Source organism: Salvelinus sp. IW2-2015, linkage group LG25 (genome assembly GCF_002910315.2).
Source record: "Salvelinus sp. IW2-2015 linkage group LG25, ASM291031v2, whole genome shotgun sequence".
Classification (NCBI taxonomy): Eukaryota; Metazoa; Chordata; class Actinopteri; order Salmoniformes; family Salmonidae; genus Salvelinus; species Salvelinus sp. IW2-2015.
Window position 1 is genome coordinate 11911920 of NC_036865.1, and position 14095 is coordinate 11926014.

Consider the following 14095-nt stretch of genomic DNA (forward strand, 5'->3'; position numbering starts at 1 on the left):
GGGCGTTAATATGGAGTTGGTCCACCTTTGCTGCTATAACAGCTTCCACTCTTCTGGGAAGGCTTTCCACTAGATGTTGGAACATTGCTGTGGGGACTTGCTTCCATTCAGCCACAAGAGCGTTAGTGAGGACGGGCACAGATGTTGGGCGATTAGGCCTGGCTCACAGTCGGCGTTACAATACATCACAAAGGTGTTCAATGAGGTTGAAGTCATGGCTCTGTGCAGTCCAGCCAAGTTCTTCCACACCGATCTCGACAAACCATTTCTGTATTACCCTCGCTTTATGCACGGGGGCATTGTCATGCTGAAACAGGAAAGGACCTTCCCAAATTGTTGCCACAAAGAAGCCCAGAATCGTCTAGAATGTCATTGTATGCTGTGGCGTTAAGATTTCCCTTCACTGGAACTAACGGGCCAAGCCCGAACCATGAAAAACAGGTCCAGACCATTATTCCTCCTCCACCAAACTTTACCGTTGGCACTATAAAAATTGGGGCAGGTAGCATTTTCCTGGCATCCACCAAACCCAGATTTGTCCGTCGGACTGCCAGATGGTGAAGCGTGATTCATCACTCCAGAGAACACATTTCCATTGCTCCAGAGTCCAATGGCGGCGAGCATTACACCACTCCAGCCGACGCTTGACATTGGGCATGGTGGTCTTAGGCTTGTGTGCGGATGCTCAGCCATGGAAACCCATTTCATGAAGCTCCCTTCGAACAGTTATTTTGCTGACATTGCTTCCAGATGCAGTTTGGAACTCGGTAGGGAGTGTTACAACCGAGGACAAATGATTTTTACTCGCTACACGCTTCAGCACTCGGCGGTCTCGTTCTGTGAGCTTGTGTGGCCTTCCACTTCACAATAACAGCACTTACAGCTGACCGGGGAAGCTCTTGCAGAGCAGAAATTTGATGAACTGACTTATTGAAAAGGTGGCATCCTATTTCGGTGCCATATTGAAAGTCACTGAGATCTTCAGTAAGGCCATTGTACTGCCAATGTTTGTCTATGGAGATTGCATGGCTGTGTGCTCGATTTTATACACCTGTCAGCAACGGGTGTTGCTGAAATAGCCGAATCCACTAATTTGAAGGGGTGTCCACATACTTTTGTATATATGGTGTAGGGGTGTGTGTCTGTACGAACGTGGGGAGAACACCCACTGCTCTGCTCTTAGGTGTGTGCTTTGTCCTGCGGCTGGTATTGACATTGGCTCGTCCCCCACTCCATCTCTCTTACACTCCGCCTTTACTACGAAGTCCAAGAGTTTCCCCTGAATCCCTGAGCCACAGCRCTGGTTCACTGCTTCTCTGTCTTCTCAAAGCCCTCACACAGACTGCAAGAAAGGGGAATTAGGACAGACTGTATTTTTGGCGAGGTATTTAGTGAGACGATATCAATATTTAGCATTTCTAAGACTATCCTCATTTAATCTTTAGCATTTCATACTATCCTCCGCTTACAGTAATACGTTTTTTACCCTGCTGTTGATCATATACAGCCCACCTTTGAAAACTTACCCGCTGCAGTGCCTTGCGAAAGTATTCACCCCCCTTGGCATTTTTCCTAWTTTGTTGCCTTACAATCTGTAATTAAAATAGATTTTTGGGGGGTTTGTATCATTTGATTTACACAACATGCCTACCACTTTGAAGATGAAAAATATGTTTTATTGCGAAACAAACAAGAAATAAGGCAAACAAAGAAAAAAGAAAACCTGAGCGTGCATAACTATTCACCCCCCCCAAAGTCAATACTTTGTAGAGCCACCTTTTGCAGAAATTACAGCTGCAAGTCTCTTGGGATATGTCTCTATAAGCTTGGCACATCTAGTCACTGGGATTTTTGCCCATTCTTCAAGGCAAAACTGCTCCAGCTCCTTCAAGTTGGATGGGTTCTGCTGGTGTACAGCAATCTTTAAGTCATACCACAGATTCTTAATTGGATTGAGGTCTGGGCTTTGACTAGGCCATTCCAAGACTTTTAAATGTTTCCCTTTAAACCACTCGAGTGTTGCTTTAGCAGTATGCTTAGGGTCATTGTCCTGCTGGAAGGTGAACCTCCGTCCCAGTCTCAAATCTCTGGAAGACTGAAACAGGTTTCCCTCAAGAATTTCCCTGTATTTAGCGCCATCCATCATTCTGACCAGTTTCCCTGTCCCTGCCGATAAAAAACATCCCCACAGCATGATGCTGCCACCGCCATGCTTCACTGTGTTCTCAGGATGGTGTTCTCAGGGTGATGAGAGGTGTTGGGTTTGAGCCAGACATAGCATTTTCCTTGATGGCCAAAAGCTCAATTTTAGTCTCATCTGACCAGAGAACCTTCTTCCATATGTTTGGGGAGTCTCCCCCATGCCTTTTGGCGAACTCCAAACGTGTTTGCTTATTTTTTTCTTTAAGCAATTGCWTTTTTTCTGGCCACTCTTCCGTAAAGCCCAGCTCTGTGGAGTGTACGGCTTAAAGTGGTCCTATGGACAGATACTCCAGTCTCCGCTGTGGAGCTTTGCAGCTCCTTCAGGGTTATCTTTGGTCTTTTTGTTGCCTCTCTGATTAATGCCCTCCTTGCCATGAGTTTTGGTGGGTGGGCCTCTCTTGGCAGGTTTGTTGTGGTGCCATATTCTTTCATTTTTTWAATAATGGATTTAATGGTGCTCTGTAGGATGTTCAAAGTTATATTATTATTATATTATTAAAATATATATTTTTATAACCCAACCCTGATCTGTACTTCTCCACAACTTTGTCCCTGACCTGTTTGGAGAGCTCCTTGGTCTTCATGGTGCCGCTTGCTTGGTGGTGCCCCTTGCTTAGTGGTGTTGGTCCCGTGTGGCTCAGTTGGTAGAGCATGGCGCTTGCAACGCCAGGGTTGTGGGTTCATTCCCCACGGGGGGACCAGGATGAATATGTATGAACTTTCCAATTTGTAAGTCGCTCTGGATAAGAGCGTCAGCTAAATGACTTAAATGTAATGTAAATGTTGCAGACTCTGGGGCCTTTCAGAACAGGTGTATATATACTGAGATCATGTGACAGATCATGTGACACTTAGATTGCACACAGGTGGGCTTTATTCAATTAATTATGTGACTTCTGAAGGTAATTGGTTATACCTGGTCTTATTTAGGGGCTTCATAGCAAAGGGGGTGAATACATACTCTATGCACGCACCACTTTTCAGTTTTTAATTTGTATTCTTTTTTTTTTAACAAGTAATTTTTTTCATTTCACTTCACCAATTTGGACTATTTTGTGTATGTCCATTATATGAAATCCAAATAAAAATATATTTAAATTACAGGTTGTAATGCAACAAAATAGGAAAAACGCTAAGGGGTGAATCCTTTTGCAAGGCACTGTCCATGTGGAATGCAGACTAGGTTGCTGGGTACAGTATAGCAGATTGAGGGCAGTCTGGTGGTACTTTGTCTGTCTTGTCAATGAGGTGCATTAGGCCTCACATCAGGTTTAATCCTAGCTCCAAGACATCATGTTAGCTGCCTGGGAGACCTGCAGCAGAATCAACACACACATTCTATGAGTGAAATCCCTACCCTGTATGGACAGTATTACCCAACCATATTTATAGCAGCAGTAACCCAGCCTGCAGACGTCTGGGTCACACAGCCAATCCCATAGGGAGACCCTCCAAAGTCTCATTGGTGCTGGTTTAGYTTCTTAGCTAGGTMATGCCAACTTTCAATAGGTCTGTGTTCGTGTGGTTGTATCCTATCCAAGATAATGAGGGTTGTTTACACACATTATGCAGTTCCAGGTGCATTACCTTAACCCAGGTGAANTATCCTATCCAAGATAATGAGGGTTGTTTACACACATTATGCAGTTCCAGGTGCATTACCTTAACCCAGGTGAAGGTTGGCCCAATCCATTCATCACAAATACCAGTGTGCTGGAGTTTCTTTTTCAAATATAATATTCTTCCTAACATGCCAACATGTTTAGACATTTGAGATATTAAGCACATTGTAAAAGTCTTTGACTCCCATTTTSTTGACTCTGTCCAGACGTAGACGAATGCCTGGACCCGTCAACTTGTGCCAACGGGAGGTGCTCCAACTTTGAGGGATACTTTGTCTGCTTGTGTAACGATGGATTCACRCTCAGCTCAGATGGACARTCATGCGAAGGTAACATCCTAATTCTATGCCGTAGTGTCTATCTTGTTTTTCATGGTTCTATGTGACTTTCAAACGACAGCCCCAAACTAGCTCTGCCAAGTCCCTGAATGATCTAGAAGACTGGATGACATAACTGGAAGATGTCATAGTTTAGAGAATCACCCTTTTAGCCMAAGCTGAATTAGCCACTGGTTAGAAACTTCCAGAATGCCCATAAATATAAACAGCATAATTGCTGCACAGAGTGAATGCTGTAAAAGTAAGTACTACCCCATAATTACTCATTTGTTCGGGCACTGTTTGTATATGTGACATAGTTAATGACTCTGCCTGCCTAAGACTGTCAGTTTAGCCCAGCGAAGCACTTTGTCTTGGCTTTTTCCACAGTATTTTATGTCAGTCACAAGGCACCTTGCTTAAAGGACTATTTTACCCATGTAATCGAGTGGTTTTGTTGTTTTCAGTAGTCCAAGGTAGATGCATTCACAAAAAAAAAGGAATTTCCAAACGATGTCTGAGTCTAGATATCTAGCTTTGAATGTCCTGATCAGTCCTGATGTTCACCATTGTCCATTTGAGTCAATTCCTACAACTCCCAAGATTCCCCTCTCTCTAACTGGGTAGAGTGGTTGGTGTGTGGGTTGAACTTGGTTCAACAGTAGGTGTCAAACAGTGGAGGCTGCTGAGGGGTGGATGGCTCATAATAATGACTGGAATGACATCAAACACATAGATACCATTMCRCTAATTCTGCTCCAGCCATTATTATGTGCCCGTCCTCCCCAATTAAGGTGCCATCAACATCCTGTGGTGTCCCAAAAGTGCTTCACCTTAATCAAATATATGACAGGAGAGATTATTTCACAGAAAATAATATTGTTCCTTGAGATTTGCCGGAGTTTAGAGTGACGGAAAGTAGCGAACAGCCATGCTCTGTGCCCTCGTCGTGTCCCGTCATTGAGCAGAGCAGCCCAAGTGGAGCCGTTGCTATACTCCCACACATGCAGAGCCAGCAGGAAGCGGGTGACACACAGAGAGGAGCAGCTAATTTACTAACTGAGGAAATTATTTATCATTTCTGGTTTCGAGCAGAACCAATCAGGCCTGGGTAGAACGTCGCGGGCATGGGTAGGGATCGGCCCGAGCTCTCGTAAACATTGGTCACAGAGATAATTTGAATTACACGCCCACAGTCGGTTGAACACATATGAACAGCGCGACAGGTGGATTCAGCTAGCAAGTGCTGTTTTCTGGGATTCACTGGCATAGAAAAGCTGGGTGGAAGTGCAAAGTCTCACATGATGAAGTGCTTTGACTCGGCTATTTCAACTTTTTGACAGAAGCCGTGTTTCGAGAGCCTTTTGAAACAGAAAACAAAATAATAATTACAGGATAAGCTATTTCTCATATATCTCAGATAGGACCCTTGGATCTTTCTTACTTTTGAACTCCACATTGTTGGGAAAGGGCCCAAGTTGGTTATTGAAATTCCATAATTTATTCAGCAGGACCCGATAGCTTCACTGTGGGCACTATGATCCCTTATTGATGTCACTTGTTAAATCCACTTCAATCAGTGCAACTGTAGGCTAAATTATATTTCCAAACCGTATGTATGGTGGATTGACTAGAAATACAYGTGAAAATATATTATTGGTAAAATTCCCCTTTAAGATTGAGGCATTGTAGCGCACGTTTATAAATCATTCAGGATTTGCCTGGCAGCTCCCAACTTTATCAGAGGACCATAGTGCCCACAGTGAAGCTATTGGGTCCTGCTGAATAAATGATGGAATTTCAATAACCAACTTGGGCTGTTTGGGGCAATGAAAGTATATGAAACACTGAGTTGCCACTCAAGTTGCTACCACATATCAATGTCTCTTCATATTTCTCCCGATATGCCACATCAATGTCTCTCGCTGTTCACCTGGCCCAATTTGCCCTCTGGCATGATAAGAATTCTCTCTTTGCTACCTTGCTCAGGAAGTCTGTATCAAAATATGACTTATTCAATGTGAGGACACGACGGSCATTCAAGATGTGGTATAAAGTCCTACAGCATTGACAATACTTTGAACACACCTGTACATTAAATKGACATTATTGAAAGTTGTATTATTTCTTAATGTGCTAGACATGTTAAGCCTCTTCTTATGCATAATCTCATCCTCAAATAGGAATGGGTCATGTTGGACTTTAGTGACACCGCTCAGAATTATCAGTGCAGCACCCTGAGCCTTACTGCTTTTGTGTGATGCTTTTGCCTAAGAGTGTTGTGTGTTGTGCCCCAGATGTGGATGAGTGCCAGGATGAGCAGGTGTGTACCAGGGGGCACTGCCAAAACACTGAGGGCTCTTTCCTCTGTAACTGTGGGCCCGGTTTCAGGGCTTCTGCGGCAGGGGACCAGTGTGACGGTAAGACTCTCATTATCCTCTGACTCTTGCCATTACACACTGACTTATACCGTTATACATTGACTCATACCATTGTACACTTGCGCGTACAATTACAACCTCACATACACAATTACACATTTTCTCATTCAGTACAATGTCTTACTGTGCAGTGGATATTTGGGACACATTGGAGTTAGCTGTGTTTAGATAGATCTGAAAAAAGTTCTTAAAACATACGCAGTGTACAAAACATTATGAACACATGCTCTTTCCACTACAGACTGACCAGGTGAATCCAGGTGAAAGCTATGATCCCTTATTGATGTCACTTGTTAAATCCACTTCAATCAGTGTAGATGAAGGGGAGATGACAGGTTAAAGAAGGATTTCTAAGCCTTCAGACAATAGAGACATGGATTGTGTATGTGTGCCATTCAGAGGGTGAATGGGCAAGACAAAAGATTTAAGTGCCTTTGAATGGAGTATGGTAGTTGGTGCCAGGCGCACCGGTTTGTGTCAAGAACTGCAACGCTGCTGGGTTTTTCACGCTCAACAGTTTCCTGTGTGTATCAAGAATGCTCCACCACCCAAAGGACATCCAGCCAACTTGACAACTGTGGGAAGCATTGGAGTCAACATGGGCCAGCATCCCTGTGGAACGCTTTCAACACCTTGTAGAGTCTGACGAATTGATGATGTTCTGAGGCCAAATGGGAGGGGGAGGGGACTCTATATTAGGAAGGTGTTCTTAATGTTTTGTACACTCAGTATATATAATAATCTGATAATGGTTCAGAAGATTGGATTTCTGAACTGGTATCAATATTTTGTACATTGTTCATCTAATTGAATGTATTTTTAATCATGTAATGTACAAACACATGGTAGAAAATATCTAGCTACCCTAATTAAAATCCTGAAACGGACTCTATCTTCATGTCCTCTATCTTCCCATAAAGCATAGTGTCTGTGTGCGTCCATGATTGTGTGTGTGTGTTGCCTGCATTGAGAGCTGTTCCTTTGGTTGCAGATGTGGATGAGTGCCAGGTGCTGACCATGCCCTGTGACAGTGTGGGCCAGTGTGTCAACAACATGGGCTCCTACCACTGCAGCTGCCCCCAGGGCTACCAGCAGATCAACGGCACCAGCTGCCTAGGTATAGGCCACTCCCTCCCTCACATACTCAAAACATACATGCAAAGACACACACACACACACACACACACACACACACACACACACACAACACACACACACACACACACTCACACACTACACACTCACAGACTGACATAGATGCAGACACAGACACCTTCACACTCTCTCTTTGATGCAATAATTTGATATGCCTATAAACGCACACACACATGCACCTGAACACACACTCTCACCAATACATTAACTTATTCTGACATACGCACACCCACATCATGTGAGCGTGCCAGAGAAGCTGAGAGGCCAGGTGATTTCACATATCTCCCCTGCCTGTGGTAATGCTGATGTCATTCTTCATTATACGTGTGTACAAAGGAATCAGACACTGAGGCACCTGCAACAGTTAACAAGCCTCTGGCCTGTATCTCCCTCCCTTCCTCCTTCCTTCTTTCCCTGGTGTGTCATGTTGAATGACCTCACACCTGCGCCTTGTTCTGGCTGTCCCCGACAGATGTTGACGAGTGTCTGGACGACCCGGAGCTGTGTTCCCCACACGGGGAGTGTCTCAACGCTGAGGGCTCCTTCTACTGCGTCTGTGAGAGAGGCTTCGCTGCCGGCCAGGACAAACACACCTGTGAAGGTAGGCCACACAATAATATGACACCCTGCCTCTTCCAGTGATCTGCAGTTGTTGTGGCAGTGTTTCTCTGAGCCAAGAGGCTTGGGGAAATGTGATATAAGCCGAGTTCCAGTGATTAGAAGTGTTAGGAGGCTTCTCACTGATTCACTGACTCATTTTCTTCACCCAGTCACTCATTCATTCTCTCACTCTCTCGCGTCGCCCTTTCTTTGCATCCACATGTGGTGGTGTAGTAGAGGAAAAATGCACGTAAGCACCTTTTTTTATTTTGCCGACTCGTTTACGCGGAGAAGTGCATTGGTAATAGAGGGGCTGTTACTCTATTCGCGGCGAATTGCCGTGAACGGCGATCAGCGTTTACACACACACACACACACACACACACACACACACACACACACACACACACACACACACACACACACACACACGATCTATCCACAACACCAGTTCTTTAGCGGTGGTTTGATTGATAGCCATGTTTGGTTGTGGTTTTCTCTGGTTCAACTGATGTGTATCTGACATTTATACGATGTTAGTCGGATGCTTGTCTAACGCCTCCGTCTCATGCCGCATGTTCCCTCCGCTCTGCTGGCTCCGTCTCTCTCCCTGCCGATGCCTTGTTGCTCCTGGAAGAGAGTGGCTTTCATTTCTTTCACATATGGTTTCTGCTTTTTTTCCACCAAAGACCTTGATGCCAGGAGTCTTGCCCCGTGCCAGAGTTGTTTTAAATGCCCTTTCCTGCAGTAAAAATAGAGAAAAAACAGAGAAGGAAGCCTTTGAGCTCGATGTCTAGACAAGGAGGAATATTTTCTGCTGTACTCTGTTACTCCTGATTTATGCAGGAGCTCAGGCTCAGTGAGTGAGGTCCTCTGTGTGTGTGTGTGTGTGTGTGTGTGTGTGTGTGTGTGGTGTGTGTGTGTGTGTGTGTGTGTGTGTGTGTGTTGTGTGGTTTGTGTGTGTGTGTGTGTGTTGTGTGTGTGTGTGTTGTGTGTGTGTGTGTGTGTGTGTGTGTGTGTGGTGTTGTGCGCGGGCAGGCGTACGTACATACATATGGAGTTCTGGACATCATAAGCAATTACCACTACAATAGTATTTTTGGTCGTAATCCAATTTTCACCTTTCATGTCATTTCACTGATCCTTTCACTGAGGAAATGAATTAGGGGGATGCGCCATAGTACGTGAGCATCCTGCATGTTGTACAAGTCTGTAAAGCTGACAACAGGACATCCTTCAGCAGAGTTAACGGCAGATTACTTTTGCAGGTGCCATCACTGAGGCTGAGGGGTGGGATTCCAATTAGCTAAAGACAGACACATGATCCTCCCAAGCCAAAAGGAGGCAAGCAGAGGAAATAGCATTTACTGTTAGGGGAGTTCTCCTCTTCCCTCCTCCCTGTGGTATAAATATGTTTTCAGCCTGAACATGGCTCCACGATAGGCCCCCGTGAGGTGGGGCCACGATCTTGTTTAATCCTGGGAACATGGGCCCAGTGAACCAGCAATAGGACATGGGCCATAAAACACCTCAGTCCCCCCAGCTCAGCCCCCGCAGCTCAGCCCACCGCTTTCCCTGTTGATCTTGGACCTGCAGAACCACAGCTGAGGAGCAGACTGGGACTGAGGCCTGGAACACAATAAAAGCAGAGGGGTCATGGCTCCCTGCTCCTCTACCCAGACCCAAGCTTGGCTTAAGCACCGTAATACCCCCACAGACTGTCCTTCCCTGTAACAGCCAAAGGATGGTCTGACCCCTCGAAGAAGGATGGTTGGGCTCCAGGGAGGGCCTGTTTGACATAGATTGAATTGGGTCCAGCAGAGATCAAGAGGAAGATGAAACCTGCTGTGGCCTGTCACATCTGCTTCTGCGGTTGTCTCTCTCTCTGTCTCTTTCATCTCTGGCTCTGATGACGTGAAGCTTTTTCTATCTTGGTCAACGGACTTTCAGGGTATCCAAGGATATCCAAGTCTTCAACTGTTTGGTGTTTGTTTCAAACACCCCTTGAGAATGTTTTTTTTTGTTGGCATATAGGGCGTACCGGTATGCTGAGTTTGTGTGTGTACGTGTGTGTTTCTTTGCAGACGTGGATGAGTGCTCAGATGGCACCAGGTGTGTTGGCGGTTCCTGTGAGAACAGCCAGGGTTCCTACAGATGCCTGTGTGACACTGGCTACCGCCTGCAGCCAGACACTGACACATGCCTGGGTTGGTAACACCCTGTCACACAACTACATATCCCATCATTCTCTATGCCGATMATGATTTCCTGAGGACTACAATTCAAGCATCGCTACTGTGTTCAGTTCAGTGGGGTGTATAAGTGTTTAGCTGGGTTTTGACTGGGGTACTGTGGCTCTGTGCTCTCCCAGATATCGACGAGTGTTCAGAGTTGGGGCGGAGCATCTGTGGGGCGTGGCAGTGTGAGAACATGGAGGGCTCCTATAGGTGTGTGGTGGACTGCCCCCCTGGACACAACCATGGCCGAGAGGGTATCTGTATGGGTGAGTCGGCATCATCAGGGTAGCCATAGCCCTGCAAACTTTCAGCTGTCGCCCCATCCAATCCTTTGCTTTAAAATACCCATGTGCTCCTATTCCATCTCATCTTACCCTCCTCCATCCATCCATCCATCCATCCATCCATCCATCCATCCATCCATCCATCCATCCATCCATCCATCCATCCATCCATCCATCCATCCATCAAAACTCACCTTACCCCAACACCCATCAACACCCCTTTCCATACCATTCCCCATCCATCTACATACATTTTTGTTCTGGTCTATCAACTGCTTTTTGGTGGACAGTGAGCAGTACAAAGCGTCACCTTGGCTTGACACCTGTACATGTACACTATATAAACAAAAGTATGTGGAAATATCTTTACATTTGTGGATTCGGCTATTTCAKCCACACCCGTTGCTGGCAGGTGTATAAAATCGAACACACAGCCGTGCAATCTTCATAGACAAACATTGGCAGTAGAACGGTTTCACTGAAGAGCTCAGTGACTTTCAACGTGGCACCGTCATAGGATGCCACCTTTCCAACAAGTCAGTACGTCAAATTGCTGCGCTGCTAGAGCTGCCCCGGTCAACTGTAAGTGCTGTTATGGTGAAGTGGAAATGTTTAGGAGCATCAACGGCTCAGCCACAAAGTGGTAGGCCACACAAGCTCACATAACGGGACCGCCGAGTGCTGAAGCGCGTAGCACGTAAAAATTGTCTGTYCTCGCTACCGAGTTCCAAACGGCCTCTGGAAGCAACTTCGGGAGCTTCATGAAATGGGTTTCCATGGCCGAGAAGCCGCACACAAGCCTAAGATTACCATGATCAATGCCAAGCGTTGGCTGGAGTGGTGTAATGCTCGCCGCCATTGGACTCTGGAGCAGTGGAAACGCTCCAATGCATAGTGCCAACTGTAAAGTTTTGTGGAGGAGGAATAATGGTCTGGGGCTGTTTTTCATGGTTCGAGCCCTTTAATTTCAGTAAAGGGAAATGTTTTATAATTATATACTTTTTTTTGTACCTTTACCCCTTTTTYTCGACAATTTCGTGATATCCATTTGATAGTTACAGTCTTGTCCCATCGCTGCAACTCCCAAATGGACTCGGGAGAGGCAAAGGTCGAGAGCCGTGCGTCCTCCAAAACACGACCCTGCCAAGCTGCTCTGCTTCTTGACACAATGCTCCCTTAACCCGGAAGCCAGCCGCACCAATGTGTCGGAGGAAACACTGTCCAGTTGGCGACCGAAGTCAGCTTGCAGGCGCCCGGCCCGACACAAGGAGTCGCTAGAGTGCGATGGGACAAGGAAACTCGGACGACGCTGGGCCAATTGTGCGCCACCTCRTGGGTGTCACGGCCGGCTGTGACACAGCCTGAGATCGAACCCGGGTCTGTAGTGACGCCTCTGCGATGCAGTGCCTTAGTCTGCTGTGCCACTTGGGAGGCCCCTAAAGGAAAATCTTAATGCTACAGCATACATTGACATTCTAGACGATTCTGTGCTTCCAACTTTGTGGCAATAGTTTGGGGAAGGCCCTTTCCAGTTTCAGCATGACAATCCCCCTGTGCACAAAGTGAGGTCCGTACAGATATGGTTTGTCGAGATCGGTGTGGAAGAACTTGACTGGCCTGCACAGACACCTTTTGGATGAATTGGAACGCCGACTGCGAGCCAGGCCTAAATGCCCAACATCAGTGTCCGACCTCGCTAATGCAATGTTCCAACATCTAGTGGAAAGCCTTCCTAGAAGATTGGAGGCTCTGTTATAGCAGGAAAGGGGGGACCAACTCCATATTAATGCCCATTATTTTGGAATGAGCAGTTGTCCACATACTTTTGGTCATGTAGTGTATGTCTCTTGTAGGTTTTGGGGGTAGGGGGGTGTTTCAATAGACTTTGCACCATCTCGTTGGTCCAGCTAACTCAAGCTTGTTCTCTACTAATTATCTCCACAGAACAGATTCCTCAGTGACCATAGTAACTCACTATGAGCATCTGTCGTGAGGCAGCAACATTACGTCTGTTGCGTGTGCTTGTTTAGGGGTCAGGCGGTTGATTAAACTGTTTGGGTTACACAGTGTTCCAGTTTAGAATGCTCTGTTTGCCCAGCTCAGCCGAGACAAGAGGACATTTATGTGAGACATGTTTTGTCTACAGCTCTCCATGATTTTCCTAGTGTTCTTTTGTGCTAATATTTGAGCATATTTATTACAGTCTTCGCAGGGTGTGGAGTCTAATGTACACACACACTCATACACCCATACACACACACACTGTACATGCAAACATACACACACACTTTTTTCAGTGTGGATCTGCCTTTCATTTATTTTGGCCTTGCCTCTATATGCTTCGTGGTATACTGTACTTTTCTGCTTTGCCTCTGGACACAGCAAATATTTTCAACTTGAACTGTCTGGATGCTCATACTCATAATAAATGGTACCAATGAGATATTTGCTTCAAAACCTGAGACTAGTTCCACTGCAGCTCAGTGGGTGTAGGCTTCTGCTGTTCTGTAGGTCAACTGGTCCTTATTGAGGAACCACCTCTACCACCGAGACTGTATAGAAGAACCGATAACTAAACTTTGACCCTTCTCCTCCTCGTTCTGCAGACATTGATGAGTGCAACGTCAACGCCATGGCGTGTGGCAGCCACGGCTTCTGTGAGAACATGGTAGGATCCTTCCGCTGCCTGTGTGACCGGGGCTACCAGGAGTCCCAGGAGGGCCTCGGCTGTGTGGGTGAGTAGGAGTGGGGTGTGTCAGTGTGTGTGGGTGGGTTTTGGGAGACAAAATCACATTGATTGATTATCAGACAAGTCACAGGCTTTTGGTTATGACTCAGGCTACTACGCCAGTGAAGTGCATAATGCTAAGCTACGTAACATGCTACAGTAGCAAAATGTTTTTATCATATGAGAACTAGAATAAAGATGATCATGAGCACTCGCTCACCTCAGCTAACAGTTTCCCAGCCTAATTGTTACCAAATATCAAAACCGGGATTTAGTGTGAACCAAAATCTGACATTGATTGATTTATCAAGACAAGTCCTCCATGCTTGTCTCAAAGCAGCACGATGGCGCTGTCCCAATCAAAACAGTGCTGAAATTATCATCTTGGTGGCAATACACGATTATTGCTTTAAATTAGTGTAACAGTTGGATATTACTTTGGAAGTTTCAGTAGAACTATAAGCAAGAATTTGATACATGCCTTCAATTGCATTAGCCTACTTTGTTCC

General features: G+C 45.8%; 1 protein-coding gene across 1 annotated transcript in view; it reads left to right on the forward strand.

Moving 5' to 3' along the window:
* The window catches only part of ltbp1 (latent transforming growth factor beta binding protein 1), a 128935-nt gene that overhangs the window by 86347 nt on the left and 28493 nt on the right, over positions 1-14095 (forward strand). Inside the window, exons 20-26 of the mRNA XM_070434909.1 lie at positions 4031-4153; positions 6439-6561; positions 7574-7699; positions 8210-8338; positions 10422-10544; positions 10709-10840; positions 13465-13593. Coding sequence (XP_070291010.1) covers positions 4031-4153; positions 6439-6561; positions 7574-7699; positions 8210-8338; positions 10422-10544; positions 10709-10840; positions 13465-13593 — 885 coding nt within the window. The remainder of the gene's footprint in view (positions 1-4030; positions 4154-6438; positions 6562-7573; positions 7700-8209; positions 8339-10421; positions 10545-10708; positions 10841-13464; positions 13594-14095) is intronic.